The following is a 23,944-nucleotide window of genomic DNA, read 5'->3' as shown; positions in this document are numbered from 1 at the left end:
TGAGGGTTTAAAAAATGGATCATTAAATAAAGACAACTGGACATTTAGGATCAGATCGGACATTTGCAAAGTTACCCAAGATAGACAATGGGAATTAGGACAGCACATGCAGGAACTGAAAAATCTGGGAGCAACTGTACAAATGAAATTCCCGGCAGCATTAAGAATTATGTGGCGCAATAAGATGCATAATATTAAAGACCCAGAAGAAGTTGAGAATTTTATACAGCTGATTAAAGACCAGATACGATCTGAAAAAAACAATAATAAAAAAAAGAGCCTATAAAATACTTGAAACGATAATTTAACAAGTATAAGTAACTATAAATAAAAAACAAATAAGTTACAAAACTCTACAAAAATAGGGTCGCAAATAGAATAGAAAAAAAATATATATATATTTTTCTTTCAAATAAATAACAAGGAAAGCGACTGCAAAATTTTATATAAGTCTGTATATAAGTCTGGTGACATCGGAGCACGAACAGGGTGGAAAATTCTACCCAAAAGAAGGAAAGGGGAGGCTTCCTCTGGGTGGGAGCAGGGAAACACACTTCTATTTAAAAATGTTAGAAACGACGACACATGGGTGGGGTGCAAAAAAGGGAAAAAAAAGAAAAATTATCCTCAAAAAACAATAAAAAAGGAGTAAAAAGGGATTTAATCGAATTATATAACACATGCCCCAAATCAGCAGAGAAAGAGCCAAAAACAGACCTACATAGACAATAGGAAATCTAATAAAAGTCCTCTCATGGAATGTAAATGGGCTAAGAACTCCTAATAGGAGAAGAAGGATCCTGGAATATATAAAAGAATCGGAAAATGAGATCATCATCCTCCAAGAAACACACCTCACAAGTTCCGAGTGGGACAAAATAGCTAAAAATCTGAAATGGGTGGATACTTGTATCTACACTACACAAGACTGCAACATAAAGGGAGTAGCGATTATTATAAAAAAATCTTTAAAAGCAAAGATAGAAAAAAAGGTAGTAGATAGTAAAGGAAGATGGGTAGTAATCAAAATTAGGATTGAAGACAACATCTTCACTATAGCTGGATATTATGGCCCGAACCTGGATGATTCAACACCCCTCCAAAAACTTTATGCTGAATTGATAACAACTACTGCTCCCACAATAGTAGGGGGGGACTATAATATAATTCCAGACCCTAAATTAGATAGGTTACCCCCAAATAAACAAATGAACCTTCCCAAAATGAGAGAGTGGTTAGGGATATATAAAAAAGACCTTGATCTAGAAGATCTGTGGAGGCAAAAAGGGGAGAAAACTCGTCCCTATACATTTCATAATAAAAAGCTAGGTCACAGATCAAGAATTGACTTTTTTCTAGTAAGCAGACTTCTTCAAGATAGTGTGAGAAAAATCGATCATATCCCGGCACATCTATCAGACCACTCCGGTGTACAATTATCTCTCACTTTATCAGAAACAAAACCCCCCCAAGATGGACGGTAGAACGATCCATACTGAAAGATGTACAAAGTGTGAATCAATTGGAAATAGCCTCTAAACAATATTTTGAAGAGAACGCAAGTGGGACATCTGAACAAATTAGATGGGACGCGTACAAAGCCGTGATTAGAGGTAAACTACTCAGCTTGGGAGCACATAACACAAAAATTAAAAAGCAGGAAATCAAAAAAATTGAAGAAGAGATTAATACAATAGAGGAAAAATTGCTCTGTGGAAACTACTCAGAGAAAAGGGAAGAGTTAACAGAAAAGATCTGTAAACTTAAAGAGGATCTGAAAGATTACCTAGAGAATATAGTTCAAGAAAAATGGGAAAACAGCAAATTGTCAAATTACGAATATGGAGAGGGATGCGGGAAAATGCTCGCCTGGAAAATGAAAACTGAACAGACAAGGAACAATATCCCGTGTATCCAGCTTCAAAACCAAACTTCGCTAAGTTCGAACGACGAGGTAATAAGACAAGAGTTTATGAAGTTTTTCTCCAAACTATATAAAGAAAGCTCAAATCCAACAAAAGAAGAAATCAAGAACTACCTAGACACGATACCACTCCCAAGTTTAACAGAAGATGAAAAAACAGAATTAAATAGGAAAATTGAATCTGAAGAAGTTGGAGCTGCAATAAAAGACCTAAAAAAAGGAAAGGCAGCGGGCCCTGATGCGTTACCAAATGAATTCTATATAGCATTAAAAGATTCCCTAATCAACCAACTAACAGAAATCATGAATAGCACATATTTGGACCATGAAAAAATACCCGAATCATGGAATGATGCAACGATCAGTATTATTTTAAAACCAGGTAAAAATACCAACATTTGTGAGTCCTACAGACCTATATCACTACTCAATTGTGATTACAAGTTATTCATGAAAGTTATTTCCAAAAGACTAGCTAAGATCATGCCAACCCTGATTAATTTGGACCAAAAGGGTTTTGTCAAAGGTCGACAAATCCATGAAATCACTCATGAATTATTTGCAGCTGTCGACATTGCGATCTGCGAAAAACTACCCCTAACTAATATTACCTACGACGCGGCTAAAGCCTTTGATCGAGTGAACTGGTCCTTTTTAACTGAAATCATTGGAAAAAATAATCTGGGTAGCAGCTTTGGTCATATGGTAAGGGAGATATATAAAAAACCAAGGGCAAAAATAATAATAAACGGAAATCTAACCAACAATATTGATATTCAAAGAGGTACGAGGCAAGGCTGCCCCCTATAACCCTTACTCTTCAATCTCTATATTGAACCATTAGCTTGTTCAATCAGAAATCATCCTTTAATAACATCTTTCGAATATCATACCTGGTCAAAAAAAGTGGCACTTTACGCGGATGATTTAATGATTTTCACGAATAATTATGAAGGAGCTAGTCAAGCAATAGAAGACACAATGCTAAAATTTGGCAAAGTTTCAGGATACCTAACTAACAAAGAAAAAACAGAAGCAATGAATTGGAACACTAAACCTAACACGCCCTTTTCCAGAGATAAAATAAAATACTTGTGGAGAAGTGTGGCTCACTGGTTAGAGGAGGCAGACCTGGAAGCAGAGGTCAGCCTGGGACCAGGGTTCAATTCCCGGCTCGGCGGGGTCTTGAGTCCTAAAATGTCCATGGACTCGACAATTCTCGCTCCGGTGCCTACTCGATTCACGGGTTCACACTCTGCGACTCTGGGCAATAGCTTGCTTAATCTCCACAACGGCCCCTCGCGGCGGGATGCCTGGCTTTCACCTTGCGGATACCCTGCTGGGGTTATCTCACAGGGGAATACCAGGACGGGTTCCCTAAGCAAGCGCTTAGAAACCGCTTGGTGATTTGCGCTATATAAATTCCTGTACATTCCTGTAAAAGAACTTGGAAATATCCCACAACTTAACTTAAATATAGTAATGAAAGAAATGAGAAGACTCTTCAAGATTTGGTCAGGACTTCCCCTGAGTTTCTTAGGAAGATCTAACGCGGTAAAAATGACCATTATTCCCAAATGTACTTATCTTTTCAACACCATCCCACTGGAATTTAAAAAAGAAACTTTAAAGAAGATACAAGGCGACATAGCTAGTTTCATATGGGCATCGAAAAGCACAAGGATCGCTTGGAATAAACTCAGGAGAAGGAAAGAACAAGGTGGAATAGCAAGTCCGTATATATATGAATACTATAGATCTTTTCAATTTAAAAATTTTAGACCTCTACTAAGAAAACATCAAACATATCCAAATTTCCTACAAACAATGACTGGAAAGAGAGATCACTTCCTATTTAAATTTGGCTATCCCAAATACTTAAAAAAAATAAAACTAAAGATTCTGTTCAACGCAGCGAAACTCTGGAGCCAAATAAGAACAACAGTAAAAATTCCGTACTATAGTAATACAGCTCCAATACGGAACTCGCCCGGGACACCGGAATGCTTAAAAGACTCCTTAGCGATCCCACTTAAAAATGCAGGAATTGAAAAATGGGGACAACTACTGACAGAAAATTCTCTAACAACATGGGATCATTTATTTTCAATCACTGAAGGCAAACTTTCAAAATTTAAATTCTATCAACTAAGTAGTTGGGCTAATAGCCTACCAAAAAATAAGAGTAACAACGGTAACCTCGAAAGTGAAATGATCAAAATAACACCAATAAAGAAAGAAATAGCAAAATGGTATTGGGCTCTTATCGAAGCAGGTGAAGAAGATTTTTTAACTCCTGAAAATATTTGGAGAAAAGACATGCCAGAACAAGACTTGGATTTAAAAACACTCTGGAAGAAATCTATGGAAAAATGCTGGTCCTGTGTAAAGCCTGCATCATTAAAAAGGAATCACTATTTTTCGTTACATAGAGCGTATTGGACCCCAAAAAGACTCTCTAAATTTAAAGGTACGAATATAAAATCGTGCCCAAAATGCGGGGAAGCAAAAGCAGATGACGTCCATATGTTTCAAAAATGCTCCGCACTCGACACCTACTGGAACAAGATCGGTAAGACTTTAACTACAGTATTAGGAGTAAACATAACTGTAAGTACCTCTCCCATTATTTTTGGAACACTTAATAATAATGCTATCAGCAAAGATAAACTAAACAAAAGACAAGAAAGTCTAATATTTATGTTAATTCTGTTAGCGCGTAGAGTGTTAGCGCGTAGAGAGATTTGCATAAACTGGATAAAACCAGTACCGCCTACACATGATAATTGGCTAAATTCCATAATAAAAACAAATAAACTTGATAGAAAAGGGGAAAACACCAAGAGAGTAAAATTTTGGAAAATTGGGAACAACATTATTTAGAGATGCCATTAACTCCTTTTTAAGCACCAATAAAGTCCAATGATTAAAGCGGAGACAATAATTCCAAGCAGGACTATACACTGCTGAGTAGCCAAATAGGCTAGCTCCCCTCCCACACCATGGAATTATTGGTAACGATAAAAGGTTATAGGAGTAAAATAAATGGTCATAACACACAAGGGAATACTCCCCAAGGAAAACTCGACAACGGGGCAGTGAAGGATCAGAAACCAAGAACCATTCAACTCCTTAAACCTCCTTATCTACATCATCGCAAGATGAGGATTAAAAAAAAAAAAAAAAAAAGAGGGGACAGTGGGCTTCCCTGACGCATGCCTCTTCGGATAGGGAACAGAGCCAATGTCGCTGTGCCCAATCAGACACAAGCAGTAAGATCCTTGTAAAGTAATCTTTGGTAACCCAGAAAGCGTTGCCCGAAGTTGAGTCAACGCAGGAGAGTGAAGCGGTACGGCCATCCCACTGTGTCCAATGCCTTTTCTATGCCCTTTAAAAGAACCCTGACCAGACCAGGGCATTGGAAAGCTGTCTAATTAATGTTCTGCCTGCTTGCCCTTCTGGACATGAAACTAGCCTGGTCTGGATGCACCAAGGACGTGATGACGGGGAGTAAGTGGTCAGTCAGCACCTTGCCGAATATTTTTCCCTTCGTGTTTAGAAGGGAGATAGGGCAATATAAGGAGCAGCTGTCGAGGGGTCTTCCCGGTTTGTGGTGATCTTCTGGAGATCCAGAGGCAGTTGCTCGCTCTCCAGGGCCTCCATGAAGGCCGCCTCCAGGGGGCTCCCGAACTGAGGCATAAACTGTTTGGAAAAACAGTCAGAAAACCATTGAGTCCTGGTGCCTTCCCTAAGCCCACGCCCTTGCCAACTCCTCAGCTCACCCTCTATGGACTGACTCTCTGAGGGTCTGGAGGGGAACATGATTAACAAAGACAGCTATTAGTGATTTAGAGTGCACATCCCAGCAGGCGTCAAGGCCAATATAAAAGCGCGCTAACTCCCCGGCCACCGCAACGCCACCTGTCATTTTAACGCCATTGGAGTCTGTGAGATACAGGATTGGGTAAGTGTGGCGCAGATTAAAACACAAGGGATGAAGGAGGGAGCTCGCTGGGTCTCCCCAGTGGTACATACGGGATTGTGAGGCAAGCCGTATAGTCCATGCCTTGTCGAGGAGTGTGTAATGAACCAGCGTCTGGGTGGGGGTCAGTTGTCTACACAACTTTGGATCAGGGTCACCCAAGCAGCGGGCCTCGAGGTCCGCGATCTGAGACTCAAGCTCTCATACAGCCTGCTGCCCTCTGCACTTCTGTCCCATCGTGTGACTGATAATAATCCCCCAATCGACACCTCAAAAGCCTCTCAGAGGGCAACTAAGAAAGAGGCACCATTCTGGGTAAAGTATGTATGTATGGCATCACCGAGACATGCAACGAAAGAGCTATCCTGCAAGGACCAGGGTACAAGACTCCAGCGCATCGGGGACCTCCGGAGGCCCGCAGACTGGCTCAACTCCACTGGGTAGTGATCCGAAAGTTATTATGGCAGAATCTGCGAGGCTGTGGCTCTGTGCACCATGGATTTTGGTATTAAGAAGTAGTCAAGGCATGGAAATGTGTTGTGCGCCCCAGAGTAGAATGTCTCCCTCAGGTGGTACTGTCGCCAGATATCCACCAGACCCAGAGCCTTCATGAGGAACCTAGTCAGTGTGCCCCTGCGGCATGCCGGGCTTCAAATCTATGTCTATTGATACTGCCGTGTTCCACCCCATTCCAGTCACCCAGGAAAATGACTGGCCCCTCTGGGAGGGTCCACACTAGTCTCGTGCCAACCTATAAAAAGGAAGCAGTCGGGGGCAGCAGGGCATAGGCATTCACCAGTGTCATAGTCCTTTTCCAGGAGGCCAAAGACTGCTATGTATCTATCCTGTGGGTCCGCCCAGTCTTTGTGAGGGACAAAATGACCAGCCTTCTGGAGAAGGATGGCCACCCTTCAAGACCCTCTTGTGAAACCATGTGGTATACGCAAGCAAAGCCATTGCGGGCTAGAACAGGGGTTTTATTGCCAAGGAGGTGTGTCTTTTGGAGAAAGAGTCCGACTGCATTCACCCTTTTGCAGTCTTCAAGAACACCGCCCGCTTAAGTTTCTCAAGAAGGCCGTTCACATTTCAGGTAGCTATACAAAGCTGAGCTATACGGTCTGCATCTGTATAATCACGCATAAGGGTGTTGTGGTGGAACCATCCCAGGGTGATTGAGCACTGTTCTCTTGAGAGTCGGTATATGCCCACAACCTGAACCATAACTTAAAACTTAACAGACCCCCCCCCCCCCATGCCCCCACTCTATACTTCCAAAACATGAAGCATCTTTCGCATATTAGCACTGCGGCCAGTGCCGGTCGGGCACTGAGCCTGCCCCACCCCCAAAAAGAACCCATCCCAACAGTTTAACACCAGCCGCCAAAGCCCCCAAGGGAGCCCCAAATATTGGAGCCCAGGTGGGTTTCAGGCACTGGAGGGGGGGGGGTGGTCACCTCGAGGTACCCTCGCCCTCTGCCATCAGGCCTGGGGCCTCACACCTCGCCCTAGGGGATCCAACAGTCGCGGCCGTCCCGTGATGGTTCACTCCGCTCACCCCGTCCCCCGGGTGGCATCCTCCCAGTCTTTTGGCCTGGGAAGAGGAAGCCCACCATGGGTGGCGGAAGGCCACTCCAAGCCTTCTACTCCGGGCAGCTTCGGGGGCTCCGAGTGCCCCGGAGGAGGGAGCCATAATTCACTCCACTAGGGCAGGCGCACACTGGCCAGGAGATGAAGGATGGCGAAAGATGATGGCGAAAGATGATGGGTAGGTGGCACGGAGGCGAGCAAAGCTAGCTACAGCTACCATCTTCCAAGGTGCATTGTTTTGCTCTCTCTGAAGTTCAGTGGTGGTCTTGGTCAGCAACCCCTCGTAGAGCACATTGTTCTAATGATGGCTTGACACGATCATAGCAAAATGCTACATTAGAAGCCCAAATGTACACTCCTCTTCTTCTATTTTTGTTTTAGCAGAGGTTCCCGCCAGTCAGAGATCCTAGAGGAATCTTGACTGTCAGGCATTAACTACATTATCCACACTCTGCACACTGGTTTTGAAAGAACAGTACTTTGAAATAAATTAATTCACAAGGAATTCTTAAAGTGATTAACCTGCTTGCCACAGAATTCCAATGGATGTCACTTTTCATTGTTGATTTGCTTCATACTGGTGATTATTTTTTTGTTATTGTGTGAGATAAAACTACGCAGACATGTTCTGTTATAAATTGCAAATAAATCACTCGGGGTAGTTCATATATTTTCTGCTGATTGCTTATAGTATAAAGTCATGTTACTCACACTGTATTTACACTCAGACGTGACTAAAATGTGCCTACCATGTGACCTGTAATTAAATTTTCTGATTTTCTTGTCTTCTGCTCTATTGTAGAGAACGTGATGACATTTCTTGAGACATTGTCTGAAAAGCTAACTGAAAGGTGAGATCCTGTTAATCTTCTGTAATTGTTTTCATTATATAAAAAGTGCATCCACCTGTTGTAAGGCATTAGGAATTAAGCTTGGGCAAAGCACTACCCTACGCTTGCGTAGTTTGCGAAGTCTGCGCTATTTCGCACTACGCTAATTGCACGTAGCACAGTGCAAACACGCGTAGTGTAGCAAAATGACATCCCGGCGAGACTTTTTCCTCGTTCGCGATCAGCAAAATCAAGTTGCCGATTGTGAGTGTGGAAAATAAACCTCGCGGTGAGCTTCTCAAAGCGGGGAGGACAGGTTTCTCATTGCGAGTGGTCGCGTATGCTCGGGACCGCTCGCGATGAGAAACTACCAGTCCGCGTTGAGAAAGCTGCCGCTCGAGTAGAAATCTACTAGAGCGGCAGAAAACGACTGCTTGCACTGTGCAAGATGCAGTTTGCACTGACTGCACAGTGCAGACAAGCATCCGGCACTGTGCAATCAGTGCAAACAGCATCTTGCACAGTGCACTACGCAGTTTGCAAAGCTACGCGTAGCTCGCGAAGTGCACTTTGCGCAGCTACACGTAGCGCTACTTCGCAAACTACTCCCAGGGTTATTAGGAATATCACAAGTTCGTAAGAGCAGGCTTCTTTCTCTATTTTATTGAAATGCAATGTCTTTTAAAAATTCTTTTGAAGTAGATATTTTTGATTGTGCGTCGTGCCTTCTTGTAGAGTGTTTATCTTTATTAAAACTGTCCTCTAAAGTACTGGCATGTCTAAGATTTAAATTCTGTGAAATTGCTTATATGCAATGATTCATTTCTTTGGGATTATTTCATGTCCTATAAATTCAGGCATAGCACTTTCTTTTCTTCACCCTTTTCACATCAATAAGCCATTTTAAAAATGCGCTATTTGAAGACTCTTAATAGATAAAATATCTACTTTTGACTTTCCTGAGAGTTGATGTTGGAGGAAGAGCCTAATTTGTGTTGGTAGTTGTAGTGGTGGGCACTGGCACTCATTTTTCATCAGCGTTTGGCCAGAACAAGAGAGAAAAAGGCAACAAAGGGACTTCATTATATGTACTTTGACAATTTGTATAGCTTCAATGTATTTGATGTGGAGAATATGACATTTATTTATGCTATGTTATTATTGTAGCATGAAATATAATACTCTATAGTCTGAGACACAAGCTGTGCCGCACAGAAAATCTGGTAAAGAATCCATAAACTCTTTTAGTATTAGCTATCATATGTTTTCAGTCCTGGGTTGCTTGTGTTCTGGTTCAGGAAGGACCTGGCCTGGCAGTTCGGGCTGGACTGTTCCCATTGGAGCAGGGTCAAAACTGATTTGCATATGGCTGGGTCCAAACTGAAGTGGCATGGTGAGCAAAATAATGATGGACTGGAATGAAGCCCTGAGTGATTACCAGTGAATGGGATTAATTCAATCATTCTATCCTCCACTTTTTTGTAATACATTAGTGTAGCTTTTAGAAACTTGGAATATTCTTGTCCCAGCCAGCTGTGCCTTTATAACCGTGCCCTGAGTCACATGGCAGTGAATGACTCTGCTGTTGTAGACCGACTAGACAACAACGCCCACAACAGCAAGGAATTATTCAACATCGTCAAAGAATTTACCAATCCCTCAGCCAACTCCAACGACATCACCCCCTCTCAAGCCCTCTGCGACTCCCTAGCTTCGTTCTTCCACAACAAAATCGCAGACATCCACAACAGCTTCGACAACCAACCCGGAGACCAACCCACCCAACAATCTGCAGGACCTTCACCCCCCTTGAACATCCTTAATGACTGGAACCAAATCTCCACTGAAGACACCATCCGCCTGATGAACTCCATCCACTCAGGATCCCCCACTGACCCATGCCCTCACCACATCTTCAACAAAGCAGACTCCATCATAGCACCACACCTCCGAGACGTCATCAACTGCTCCCTCAACTCCGCCACCTTCCCGGAAATCTGGAAACACGCCGAACTCAGCGCCCTTCTGAAAAAACCCACAGCTGACCCCACCGAACTCAAAAACTACTGCCCCATCTCGCTCCTTCCATTCCCAGCCAAAGTCATCGAGAAAGCTGTCAACAACCAGCTCGCCGCCTTCCTCGAAACCAACAAATCCCTCGACCCCTCACAGTCCGGCTTCCGAGCCAAACACAGCACGGAGACCGCCCTCATCGCAGCAACAGACGACATTCGAACTCTACTGGACAATGGAGACACAGTCGCCCTCATCCTCCTTGACCTCTCCGCAGCCTTCGACACAGTCTGCCATAGCACCCTTCTACAGCGCCTCAGAAACATCGGAATCCAAGGAAAAGCACTGGAATGGATCACCTCGTTCCTCACCGGAAGAACCCAGAGAGTCCGCCTCCCACCATTCAAGTCAGAGGCCACTGAAGTCATCTGCGGCGTACCACAAGGATCCTCACTCAGCCCCACCCTCTTCAACGTATACATGAGCCCCCTCGCGGCCATCGCACGCCAACACAACCTCAACATCATCTCCTACGCTGACGACACTCAACTGATCCTCTCACTCACCAAAGACCCTAACACCGCCAAAACCAACCTACACGAAGGAATGAAAGAAGTAGCCGAGTGGATGAAGCACAGCCGTCTGAAACTGAACTCAGACAAAACAGAAGTCCTTATCTTAGGTGCCTCCCCCTCCGCCTGGGATGACTCCTGGTGGCCGGAGGCCCTTGGAAAAGCACCCATCCCGACGGACCACGCACGGAACCTGGGCGTCATCCTGGACTCCTCACTCTCTATGAACAAACAGGTCAACGCCGTCTCATCATCCTGCTTCAACATTCTTCGCATGCTCAAAAAAACATTTCGCTGGATCCCCACCGAAACCAGAAAAACGGTCACCCATGCGCTGGTTACAAGCCGCCTGGACTACGGAAACACCCTATACGCCGGTACCACCGCAAAACTCCAGAAAAAACTCCAACGCATCAGCCAGACTCATACTAGACATCCCGCGAAAAGACCACATCTCCGGTCACCTGAAAAACCTCCACTGGCTTCCCGTCAATAAGAGGATTACTTTCCGCCTCCTAACACACGCACACAAAGCACTTTACGAACTCGGACCCGAATGCCTCAACACACGACTCTCCTTCTACACCCCCCCCCGCCAGCTACGATCCTCCAACCAAGCCCTTGCTACCGTACCTCGCATCAGCAAAACCACCATGGGAGGTAGATCCTTCTCCTACCTGGCAGCTAAAACCTGGAACTCACTTCCCACTCACCTTCGTCTCACTCAGAACCACCTAGCATTCAGAAAGCAACTTAAAACTTGGATATTCGACAAGTAATTCCCCACCCTTCTTCAAGCGCCTTGAGACCCCCTGGGTATGTAACGCGCTTTATAAATTCCTTGACTTGACTTGACTTGACTTGTTTATTGCTTCCAAACAGTGAAACAAAAAGAACTTATGTGTGGACAGGATTTGCCATCCTGGCAGGCAGGCTGAGAAGGGACTGTATCCAACCACACAAACTTCAAAGGGCTTAGACTTCAGCACACACAAAGGAACCAGACTCTAGGCCCGCCCTGCCTTTTGTTTCCCCAAAATACGTTGGAGCCTTAACCTGAGCAAGAGCTTTCTAGAACCACTCTGGGTATGGGTCATTAAGTCCCCCTGTACAAAGACTGGCACAGACATAAATATTGAACCTCCAGAGCCACTTATCAGAACACTTCTGAATCAGTGCAAGATTCAGAAAAAGATCTGCCTTGTTGCTTCAAGGACTGCCTTTATGTCTTCAGAATGAGTATTGGGCCTCTTTCCCCTAATTCCAGGCTACCTAGAGTGGCTCCTAGTATCAGTTGGCTAACCTCCTGTGTGGGCTACATTGATACAACAAGCTTCAAAGGCCTCCCTGCAACTGACCGGCTTCAACTAGACCCTGCTGCTGGCGTTTGCTGGAGTGAGCATGATCCCCAAGACCTGGCCCCCAGATCCTGGACCCTTTGCTGGCATCAGTGGAACAAGCCTGTTTGTGCCGAAACTCTGCCCCCTCAACAACCGCCAATGTAAGTCCTTCGCGCTGACAGCAACTGTCTAAGGCAATCAACTAGCGCCAAGCACCAGCGATGACCGGATGTTTCATTTATGACCGCCTGCAACGCTCAACCTGCTCCTTGCAACATAAGCCTCTTCCTCGAGGCATCCTCCAGTGCAAATGGAACTCTTCGCGTCGGACTTGATAGGGCAATTATTCAGTGAGACCAACCTGGTCCCTACATCGCAGACCCGCACTCCATTGCGGTCAGCCTGAACTTGTGACCCAGTCTAGCCTGACCAGATGACTGCGAATGGCGCTTTGTGCTTTTAGGCACTCTTTTTACCTAAAACGATCTCATTCTGGTATTATTTTATTTATTACAATTACTCTATTTTTCTAAATTAGAATGGGTTTTTTATTGTATTGGGTTTTCACTTGTTTACTGTTTGTGTGATGAATAAATAATGTATTAATTGCATCTAAGTTAAGCCTGACTGGTTTTGCGCCAAGCTACCAGTGGGTTAGGCACTGGTTAATTTAGTGATTTTTTCGATTCACCCTGACTTGGATTATTCTTGTAGCTTGAGTGGTGCTTCCACCCACAAAACCAATAGGTTCTTTTCTTACAAATAGCAAATCCTGGTGCTGGATAAAAAAAATAATTATATATATATATATATCTCATGTGATCAAGGTCCCACGAGGATCGAAACGCGTAATGGCGGCGGTGCTGGTCTGACAATAAACACGGAATAAGCACTGGAATATTTGGGTTCGCTTCGTCTTTTTCCTGAAGTTTGGTGTATAGAGAACGTCGGGACACTTATGCAGCGGTGCACTTCAGGGTCAAAGGTTACCCTGTATTTCCAAATACTCGCTCACCAAGCGCAGAGATACGCGAGTGCACACCTTCCAAATCAGTAATGCCAGTCCCAAATCCAGTTGAAAAAGGATTTATTCCATCAGCATGAGAGCCAAGAAAGATACCCTACGCATTTCAGCGGCTAAACCGCCTTGCTCACGGGTAATGAGAAGTGAAGTGGACTACCATTCCCAAATTCATGTTGGCCAACACTAACAGTATACATTTAAATGCAAAATTATGGAAATGTAAGCAATGCAGCCTAATTTATAAAAACATGTCATCCACAGTGTCTTAATAAAAAATAATAATGTGCCGGTCTCCACCCTAAACACAAACATATCATTTTTACCGGCTGCAAGACACATATACTTTACATTCAATTTGCTCATCAAAACGGTAATGTTACTCCGCCTGCAGTGATACACATTAATAGATCCTCATGAATAAATATATTGAAAAGAGGTATAACTTGAATACATTGGTGTGGTGAGCACGATAATATTTCATAAAGTAGTCCTCACAATACAGTCAAACCTCTTGTTAACGTCAGCATGAGTTGTATAAATCCCAAGTGGGTAAATCAATAATTACACAAGAATGAAATTCATTCTACTGTGAAAATACATTAGGCTGACACAAGAGTTCCTATTGGCATACAAAAATAGCGAGGGAAGATGCACATCATCTGTTGTCGAAAGGCAAACCGATGTAATATAAAGCCCCAGTGGGCAATCAATCCATCTCTCTGTGGACTACGTAGTCTATCCAGGACATGACATCACCTGTGCAGAAAAACAAACAATATTAGGAACTATTAAATTAAAGAAAAGGAATACTGGGCCAAATATAGATGAGAGACATATAGGTAGTATAAATTGCAGTGAATTAAAAAAATGTTAAAACATGTTACAGAGTTAAAGTACAGGAGATTACTAGGAGCCATATAAATATGTGTATTACCTGTCCGCCTCAGAATATAGTTTAGGACAAAATTCAGAATTTGCATACAGAGTTAGTAACCATTATCAAAGAGATTGTATGTAATTACCCCTCAGTGAAAGACCCAAAAAGGTCAAAGTGAATCTAGTCATCTAAGTGCCAGGACAACTCCTCTTCAGAGTTGAGCCCCCCTGGAATCTTAGTGTCTAGATCCAAGATGCATCTGGACTCGAGTTGTCGCAATTTGCGAATCCTGTCGCCTCCTCTATTAGTGCTGGTGACTCTATCAATAACAAAGAAGCGCAACAAATTGCGATTACTTTTGAGCAGTTCTTCAAAATGTCTTGCTACAGGTGATAGTTTATCTTTGTTTCGGATAGCCCTCATGTGTTCAAGTATGCGTTTCGTTGCCTGAAACATAGTGCTGCCCACGTATTTCTTGGAGCAGGGACAAACGAACACATAGACACAGTGATCAGACAGACACGTAAGGTATTTCTCTATACTTCTCACTGTGCCACTCACAGGATAATGGACATTCTTTACATTACAGCTGAATTTGCAGGCCTTGCATGCCATGCATGTAAAGAACCTTGAACAGCAATGGAGCTACCTTTGACATTGGATACATCATTGTTACATAATTTGTCCCTGAGTGAGTCTGCCCTTCTTATAAGTGATATTAGGGGCAAGGCCTATCACATCCTCCAAGGTAGGCTTAGTTCTTAGGACGTTCCAATGTTTGTTAAGGCATTTGCGAATTTGCCAGGAGCTAGAATGGTAGGTGGTGATAAATCTGATGGTCTGATCACTCTCATTGGTACTTTCTTTTTGTCTCAATAATTCAGCATTGGTAAATTTACTTGCCTTGAGGAATGCATTTTTAATCACCTGGGGGCTGTACCCTCTCTCTAAAAAATGTTCAGTCATACAGGCAGCTTCTAAATTGAAGTCGCCCTCAGTACTGCAATTCCTCCGAGCCCGGAGGAACTCCCCAAATGTGTATGTATGTATGTATGTATGTCTGTCTGTCTGTCTCAGGATTGTGGACTTAGAAGGTGGGGTGGATGACTTACGGAGCCAGTTTGGTATAACTATTGTAGTACTAGATCACACCTAATATGACACTAAATACTGGTGTCACACTGCCTAGAGTCAATTCAATTCTTACTTTATTCGGTTATTAGAACAAAACAACCATAAAAGTTCAGATAAAATCACAATTTAAAAACAGTACATATCAAATTCATCCAGTGTACCAAATTCAGTTCATAACAATTCAGGATATAATTGATTTCCAAGATTTAAAAACATTTTTTTAAACGTGGAAAAAGATACAACAGTTAAAATATTATCAAGTCTCTGTACCGCTAAAAAAGCAGGGCGACAGCGATTTATTTCCATGGTCTTCAGTAAGGGAACAATCCATCTTCGTCTAGGAATTTAATAAAATTTACAGAAAAAGAGGATGGGCATTCATTTAAATGTTTCGACCAATTATTCATATTGGGGTAGCTATGGGTGACCTAAATAATAAATTTAATCTAAAACGAGTTAATAAAAACCTCTCATAGTCACTCATTTGTAGTTTAACGTATGGCTGCATTTTACTTGTAGTCACAATCAGTTCGTGCGCAACCACCGTTTTTATCATCATTTCCGTGGTGGTTCTACACTCATCCAAGTAGCTCATGCACTTTTCCTTCAGGGCTTTTCTGGAGATATTGCACAGAAAGGATGGTTCATCGTAATAATTTACCAAGCCTAGGTCAGTGAGAAACTTCTTCACATAACTTAGCCATTCAATCTTACCACCATTATCTAACCTAATCACATTGTTCAAGATTGAGCGGTTTAGTCCACATTCCTCGGTGGTCCAGGCCCTATGCCATAGCAGAACCGGAGCCACCTTTATAATGTCTTCTAAATATGGTTCCCCAAGTTCGGCATGGCAAACATATGTGGATACACTTTCTGGAACGGCTAAGAGGTATTTCATGAAGATGTTTTCCACCACTTGTAGTGGTTTCACATTTGCATATCCCCACAGTCCTGCGCCATATGTGGCAATTGCTACACAAGTCGCTTTATACACTATTAGCATCTCCCCAATAGGTTTTCTGCCCATCTTTTTACTAAAAAATGTTAAGGCCATTATTGATTTGCATGACAATAACTTTCTAGTCTTGATTGCATTATTCCATGGACCGGTACGGTCGAATAAGACTCCTAAATATGAGAAAGTTGGGGTAAAATCAACTGGGCTAGAACTGATAAAAATTACCTTTCTCTTTATAAGTGCACCCCGGTCGCAGGTCATGCTGAAGGTCTTTGAACAGTTTATGCTCAGGTCCAAACCTATCATAAATTCTGAGAAGGAGGTGACTATACTTTGCATGGCCATTGGAGTTCTGGCCATCAAGACTGCGTCGTCGGCATACAACAACGCTGGGACTGATCTTTTCCCCACCATCGGCATATCCCTGCACTCCCTTAGCAATGTAGTCTCAACGTCATTAATATAGAGCGTAAAGAGAAAAGGAGCCAGGACTCAGCCTTGTCGCACTCTCCTAGCAATACCAAATGGTTCTGTGCATTCACCATTCTTCCCATGCCTAACTCTGGCGGATGCCCCTTGGTAAAGTTCCAGAAGAAAATTGATAATTGATTTTTCTACCCCTAATTTTTCCATGATCAGCCAATGTTTACTGTGTGTGACGCAATCAAAAGCAGACGATAAGTCTACAAAAGTTAAAAACATGCAGCCACCCTTGGCTTTTGTATATTTTTCTATTAGGATATGCAAGTTCAAACACTGGTCAGTGGTACTAAGCCCTTTCCTAAAACCATATTGTAAATCACTGATTATTGTATTTTCGTCAGCCCACGTTTGAAGCCTATTTAAAATCACGTGGTGGAGTCCAACGGTGGAGTCTTAATGGTGGAGTCCAGAACCGATATTGGGCGATCGAAATGGCAGCTTGCTCTATCCCCCTTTTTAAATATCGGTACTATAACAGATTCACACCAGGAAGATAAGAGGCCATTCCGGGATGTAGCATTAAAAGGTTGGGTGAGAATCGGGCCCCAGAGACCAATATTGTTTTTATATAAATCCACCGGGACCCCGTCGGGTCCAGGGGCTTTGCCTCCCAGGCTTGCATTTATACTAGCGTTTACCTCCACTAGGGAGATACCCGGGTCTAAACTATTCTTTGGGTGATAGAAGTCCCCATTTATGTTATCATCTGGTGATGAATCTTCCTCTTGGCTCTCCACAGAGTATAATTCTGAATAGTGCTTTACCCACACTGTCTCAGTTATGGCTACTTCTATTCTGGCCGAGACATTGCCTAGAGTCGTAATCTCAGGAAAAATATGGTTGATAAAAAGGTGAAAAAACAAGCAGGTTGCCCTCAGACTTCATCCATGCATCCATATCGTTTTTAACCCTCCTACCATATTTCGAAGCATTCAAATTCAGGCATTCCATGAAAGAAACCTAGTATGATACCGAAGGATAAAATGTTTGAAGTTTCTTGCTTTCACAATCCTACTTCTGCCTCTATCAGTTGGACAGTACTTATTGTCAAAGGCTCAACGGCTTGGTGTTTAACGATTTCGAAGGTTTTGTTTTTCTAATGTATTTAATGCAAAACATACATTACATTGGCAGAGAAAATAACAATTACATTTGTTTTCCAGAACTACAAAGGATTTTGAAATGATGGGAAAGATGAAAATGAAACTTAATCCGACTAATTCAGTAAGTAAAATGTATACTTATGTCACTGGAAAACACAGTTAACATTATGTCTCAATCAGGAAAAATCTGAAAAAACACTGAAAGTTGCTGTTATCTTATGCAACGCATGTCATAAATGACTCCTCTCCCCCAACCATTCTCAGTATACTCCTTTGCCGAAGGTGCACAATAAAAAGTTGCCTTCTAAGAGCAAAACCTGGCAGGGCTGTCAGTTATGGGTCAGTGGTCTTCTGAATAAGACTGCTACTTGACACAACAAAATAAATATGAGTTTGGTAAGAACTACCCTAACCCCAGGTTATGTTCTGTGGTAAAAGGTCTTTTTTGACATGGTCTTGCAAAACGAATTTGAGGATGTTGTATCTGTCCTGTAATACTTGGCCTCAAGAGAGAGTTTTCTCATTTGGCCAGCCAGTCTGATATTTCGGATCCATTTCTCAATTTTGAAAAAACAGACCCAAAATGGACCAAGGGAGAAATACTCCATCGTACAATGTTATTTGAGTATTTAATTTTTCTAATTTGGGTCAGCAGATGGGCCTTGAGCCTGATTTCAGCTGGTCTAACGGTCCACCTAGCTCTAGCTTAGTTGACAGATGAGCTCACATTTACACCTACAAAACAACACCTTTTCGCAGTTACTATCTTGACTGCTACTGAGCTGCTTTACACCATCCAAGCAAAGGTACTTAGAGTAGAGTTCTGCTTCCTGCCAAGCTTAAGATAGTTCTGTTCAATCATGGCTTATTTAGTTCAGTTCAAAGCTTCTTAAGGAAGGTAAAATGGGAAATGTATTTTTTGACCCCCTGCCCATTATCTCTTTTTTGCACCAACTTGCGGTATCTCCTTAAAACCTGCCATCTCCATCCCAAATCAGATTGCCTTTTTTAATGTTTCATCAAATGGAGTTCTCTCTAGGAACTATAACTTGTGTCCTGATGTGACTATAATAGCTTGTGTCCTTGCCATGCATAGCTAATTACCCCACATATTTCATAATTTAAGAGATATTCTATAACATCATTTATAACATCACTACAACATTGGAAATTACATAATTGATTACAAAACTGTGCTTGGCAGGGGTGCGAGTTATAGTTACTTTAGAGCACAACTTATAGTTACTAGAGATAACTATCGCTGGTGAATATCAGTGTTTTTTTATTTTCTTTGTTTAAAACTTTACGTTATCACAGAAATTTTCACCTAACTATAGAATCACTGTATATGAATTAATACACATTATATATATTCACTGTAAAAAAACAAAGGTTAAAGTAACGTTATCATTTGAGATGTCATCTGTGATGTCATAAATGTTGTCTAAGAACATGTCATAAGTGATGTCTTATGTGAGGTTATGAGCAGAGCATGGCGGGGGCACAAGTTATAGTTAGTGCTGCTAACTATAACTAGGGAATTTGTGTTTTTTTTAGTTCAAAACGTTAATGTTGTCATTGTCAAATGCACCTAACCATTACATTGCTTTAACCTGTGTTCATTAAAGAGTTCAGAGATCCCCCAGGCCAGGAGGGACGGTAGAGGGACTTGGGGAGCAGAGTGAGTGGTAAGAGGAGACACATGGTTCAATCCACACAGGGCATTTTGCACAAGTACATAAATAATACATCTCGGGGGTAAACAAGCTTACATGCACGATATGGGAGACACAAACTGCAAATATTAGATGGACAACACAGAAAACATCCAATAAAAAAAATCAAAGAACGACAAGACCAATTAAACAAGGTACAAGTAGAGGAGTAAGAAATGTGCATTGTTGTTATTTTAGCTTCAGAGTTGCTCTGTGCGCAGGCTACATACAGAAGGCTAAAGAACACTTCTAGCTGCTTGGGAGTTCAGAAAGTACTTCCTAAATCCAGAAGTTAACCACTTCACTGCGGCGGCTATTCCGCCGCAGTGCTAACGAATTTTCGCGGCCGCGCGGCGGCCGCATGCTCGTGACGGAGCCGCTCCGTCACGAGCCTCGGTTGAGCTGTGCTCGTGACGGAGCGGTTCCCTCACGGCCCGCCCCGCTCAATAGAACGCTCAGCGCAGGCGCGGAATTCGTGCCGCGCATGAGCGTTCTATCGAGCTGGGCGGGCCATGACGGAACTGCTCCGTCACCAGCACAGCTCAACCGACGCTGGTGACGGAGCGGTTCCGTCACCAGCACCGAAGGGGTTAACAAACCGATGCGCCGAGACGGAGGGCTTCATCATGAACCTAAACACGGCCTAGAAACAGCCTGGAGGTGGCGCTCTTAACTCGCATCTCAGCCGAATGCCGCTGTGCGAGTTCAACGAGTTTGTGTACACATCGTGTCTGCACCAACCTCTCGTCCATAGGCACTCTTCCCCCTGCTGACCCCTTCCCCAGAATTAAACACACACATTTTGGAAGGAGATGCTCGCAGAAACGAGGAGGGCGGGAACAACTCTTTAACCCATCTGAAGTTTGCTGATGTACACGTTCTGCGCGGGGCCTAAGCAGCAGCGCTCCCTCGAATGCCCCGCTTCTCCTGTGCCAATCACTGTTGAGTTGGAAGTAGGAAACAAGAGGGGGTCGATCGCAGCTAGAGGGGTGGGCTTCAGAAAGGAGGAGGACCGTGTGTTTCCGATGCGTGCTATGCACTCACCGCCCCCTTGCATCAAAATCCAATACAAGCTTACAGTAAGCGCAGCTAGGGATGGTACAGCGCAGGGTTGGATTGGGATTAGAAATCGTCCCAGGCATGCCAAACAATTTTATTTATTTATGCATTTTTATATAGCGCGGACTTTACCCGAAGGCGTCAGAGCGCTTCACATTAGGAACAGAAATGAAACATAATGAGAAACAGGCCCGGTTCCAGGAATTTTTATTTGGGTGGGCCAAGGGTGCATTTGGGTGGGCCACTGCGGGCTCGATTTGTCGCATATATGTCTAGGCAGGCCTGCTTCAGGGCCCTCCTTTATCTCTTCTTAGTCTTACAAGGCCCAGTAAAACGCACTCTTTCCCAAATCTCTTTCTAAATGTGATCACTCTCAAAAAGTGTGTTTTCCATGTAATGTCCCTTTGATGGGAAGAGGAAGTTTCTGAGGTGGAAGTATCAGGCAAGTGACACTTCTCGGGCTCCCTCTGTGCAAGCCTTCAGGGAGAATCCCTCTTCATTACTACCTCCACCTGACCCCGGACTCTGCAGCGCACTCCCTTACAGGCTTGATTACCCACTACTCCTCTCCAGTGCACCTTATCTCACTGCTGACCTTGGGCCCCAGCCCCATATCAGGCAACATCAGGATCCACTTTCATTTTTCCCAGTAAAAACATTAGTAAAATCACCTTCAAACTTAAAACATTGAATATAGCAGTAAATATAATTAGCACGCACTTTAAAGTATGTCCCACAGTAGCCCTTATGACCCGACTCCTAATTAAATAAACAAAAACAGAAAGGCTGGCTTCAGCGCTGATGCGAAAGTCTTTTTTGGCACCGCACCAATAACCTCTTTCTCCGTAAATACCTTTACCCCCACCTTCCAACAGTGCCCCTCATCTCCCAATGGCCCCCTCTATTGACCTCCTCCTCGGATTCCCTCAAAGCCACACGCCACATGTGCCCCTCATCTCCCCATAGCCCCTCCCCCTATTGACCTCCTCCTCAGATTCCCTCAATGCCACCCTCCAGCAGTGCCCCTCATCTCTCCCTGACTCCCCCCTCCACCCCATGACCTCTTCCTCAGATTCCCTCACTGCCACCCTCCAACAGTGCCCCTCATCGCTCCATAGCCCCTTCTACTACCTCCTCCGCGGATTCCCTCACTGCCACCCTCCAACAGTGCCCCTTATCTTTACATAGCCCCTCTCTCATATGCATTTCATTTGTTGCATAGTGCTACTCATATCAGTGTAGTATGTGTGAGTACTTTACTCAACGCACACATTATACAGAGACAATGAATCATACAAGTATGTAAATCAGTCTATAGGGAATGTCACATAAGCCAATGAGGATTACAAGGTGTATGAATCACATGTCATCCATACTGGTGGGTGGGATATTTTAAGAAGGTTTGGTCTGGGGAACACAACCTTAGGATTTAAAGAGTATTCCATGGGGGTCAGCTTTACTGATAAAAATGTATATCTGCCCAAACATACTCAATTTAGCAACATTAGAATAATGAAAGACTGGGAAAGTTCTAACTATATCACAAAACAAAAAAAGCTAAGTTCTAACTATACCATCCATGTTTGTATGCAGCTCTTTGATGACAGTTCATTGGTTACTGTCCTATGTTAGGATTGTAACTTCTGAACTGCAAGTAACACAAGGATCTCTGTGACAAAGGCACTAACCCACTGAGCTATCCATGGCTTTAAGTAGGCCGGGTCTCACTGGGTCTGAGCACCAGCAACTTTTTTAAGGGGGCCTCGAAACGGGTCTCTATAGGGCTCTGTTTTGTGTGCTGGTCGCAGGTAGTCCGTTTTTTTCCGAACTGCAATGACAGCAGTCTGCTGTCACTGCAGTTTGGAAAAAGTGCCAGGGCACAAAACAGAGCCCGATAGAGGCCCGTTTCGAGAAACCGGAGGCACATCGGTGCACCCTGCTCACACTACTCAGAAGTGGAAAGTTACGGCATGACGACATGCCAGGTGAGCGTTGTAGGGGTAAGGGAAATCCTTTAAAGAGAGTCATTTTCTCTCTGGATTTCCCTTCTCTTTATGAAACTCAGGAACAGTAACACTGTTGTGATGTCACCAGTGCTTTAAGTGGAAGCTTTTGCAATATTATATACAAGCCATAGTTGCTGTTATTTATCTTATGCAACTAACAACCATTGACAAAGTCAATAGTCCTGACTTGTAGGTATGATGTTACTTGTTGCATCATATACCTGGATGCAATGACAGAAACAGCATAATAGAAGTCGGGCCGCACACTGCTTAACACAGATTTTTAACGTACTGTTTTTAAGACACGTCCTCAATTACATTGGCTACGCCCCTTTGAGAGACCCCCAGTTTTTTCATCCCACTTAAAGCCCTGGAGCTATCCACATAAAATACAGTTCATCTGCATTTGAAAACTACTAACATACAAATGATTGCTCTCCAGCAGGATTATTATCACCAGCGTTATCTGGGCATTTTGTATTCCTATTGTTGTCCCTTATCGGCCATGATAATGATAAATGCTGTCTGTTTAAATGAAGCACACACGAAGTATGTGTCCTGCTGGGCCTGTGCAGATTTTTAAAAGAAAAAAATATAGTATCACATTCACTTACCTACTCTATTAGTCAAACTTTGTGTCACAGCCTTATGTGATAAGCCACTGCAGGGGTCAGGAAAGGTGCATAGGAATAAACAAACTTCTTTTCTTCTGTGGTGCTTAGAAAAATAAATATCAACGCAGCAGGACAGTAGGCAAAGGTTACCAAAGGTTACCTTTGTCAAAGAAAGGATTTATCGCCTTTCGCCTTGCAGAGATGAAGGGGTGAAAAAATAAACCAAGCCTCATTAACATGTAAATGGTCTTGTAAAGACCTGTGAAGTACTCGGGTGCGGCCTCGATAATCTCTAAACTGTCACTGTGTGTGTGAGCCCCTCAGCCCGGGCTGACACACACAGCGGGGGAGGGCTGAAGCACTTTGATCCCAAAGGCGTTGTGCGCCTGCCTTCAAGCCCTCACTGCGAGGGCCAAGGATCCTGTTTGGGTGGGCCAGGCTGATGTTTGGGTGGGCCGGGCCCACCCGGACCACCCGCTAGAACCGGGCCTGAGAAACATTACCAAATAACAGATTACAAAAACATACGTTACTTACATAAGGTAATAGTGACAATTGTGAGCAAACAAAATACATGAGGTAGTAAAAATTGTGAGCAACCAAAAATACATGAGGTAGTAAAGGTAATAGTGACAATTGTGAGCAAACAAAATACTTGAGGTAGTAAAAATTGTGAGCAACCAAAAATACATGAGCATTGGCATAACCAATAGGTCTCGC

At 43.3% G+C, this 23,944-nt stretch overlaps 1 protein-coding gene across 1 annotated transcript in view; it reads left to right on the top strand.

Annotated features, from left to right (window-relative positions):
- MIPEP (mitochondrial intermediate peptidase) overlaps positions 1 to 23,944 on the top strand; it is a 574,688-nt gene that overhangs the window by 139,103 nt on the left and 411,641 nt on the right. The window contains exons 8-9 of the mRNA XM_078657099.1: positions 8,296 to 8,344; positions 17,891 to 17,951. Of these exons, the coding sequence (XP_078513225.1) occupies positions 8,296 to 8,344; positions 17,891 to 17,951 (110 nt within the window). The remainder of the gene's footprint in view (positions 1 to 8,295; positions 8,345 to 17,890; positions 17,952 to 23,944) is intronic.

Source organism: Lissotriton helveticus, chromosome 8 (assembly GCF_964261635.1).
Source record: "Lissotriton helveticus chromosome 8, aLisHel1.1, whole genome shotgun sequence".
In the NCBI taxonomy this organism is placed as follows: domain Eukaryota; kingdom Metazoa; phylum Chordata; class Amphibia; order Caudata; family Salamandridae; genus Lissotriton; species Lissotriton helveticus.
The sequence above is the reverse complement of the archived record's forward strand: the minus strand, read 5'-3'. Positions and strand labels throughout refer to the sequence as shown.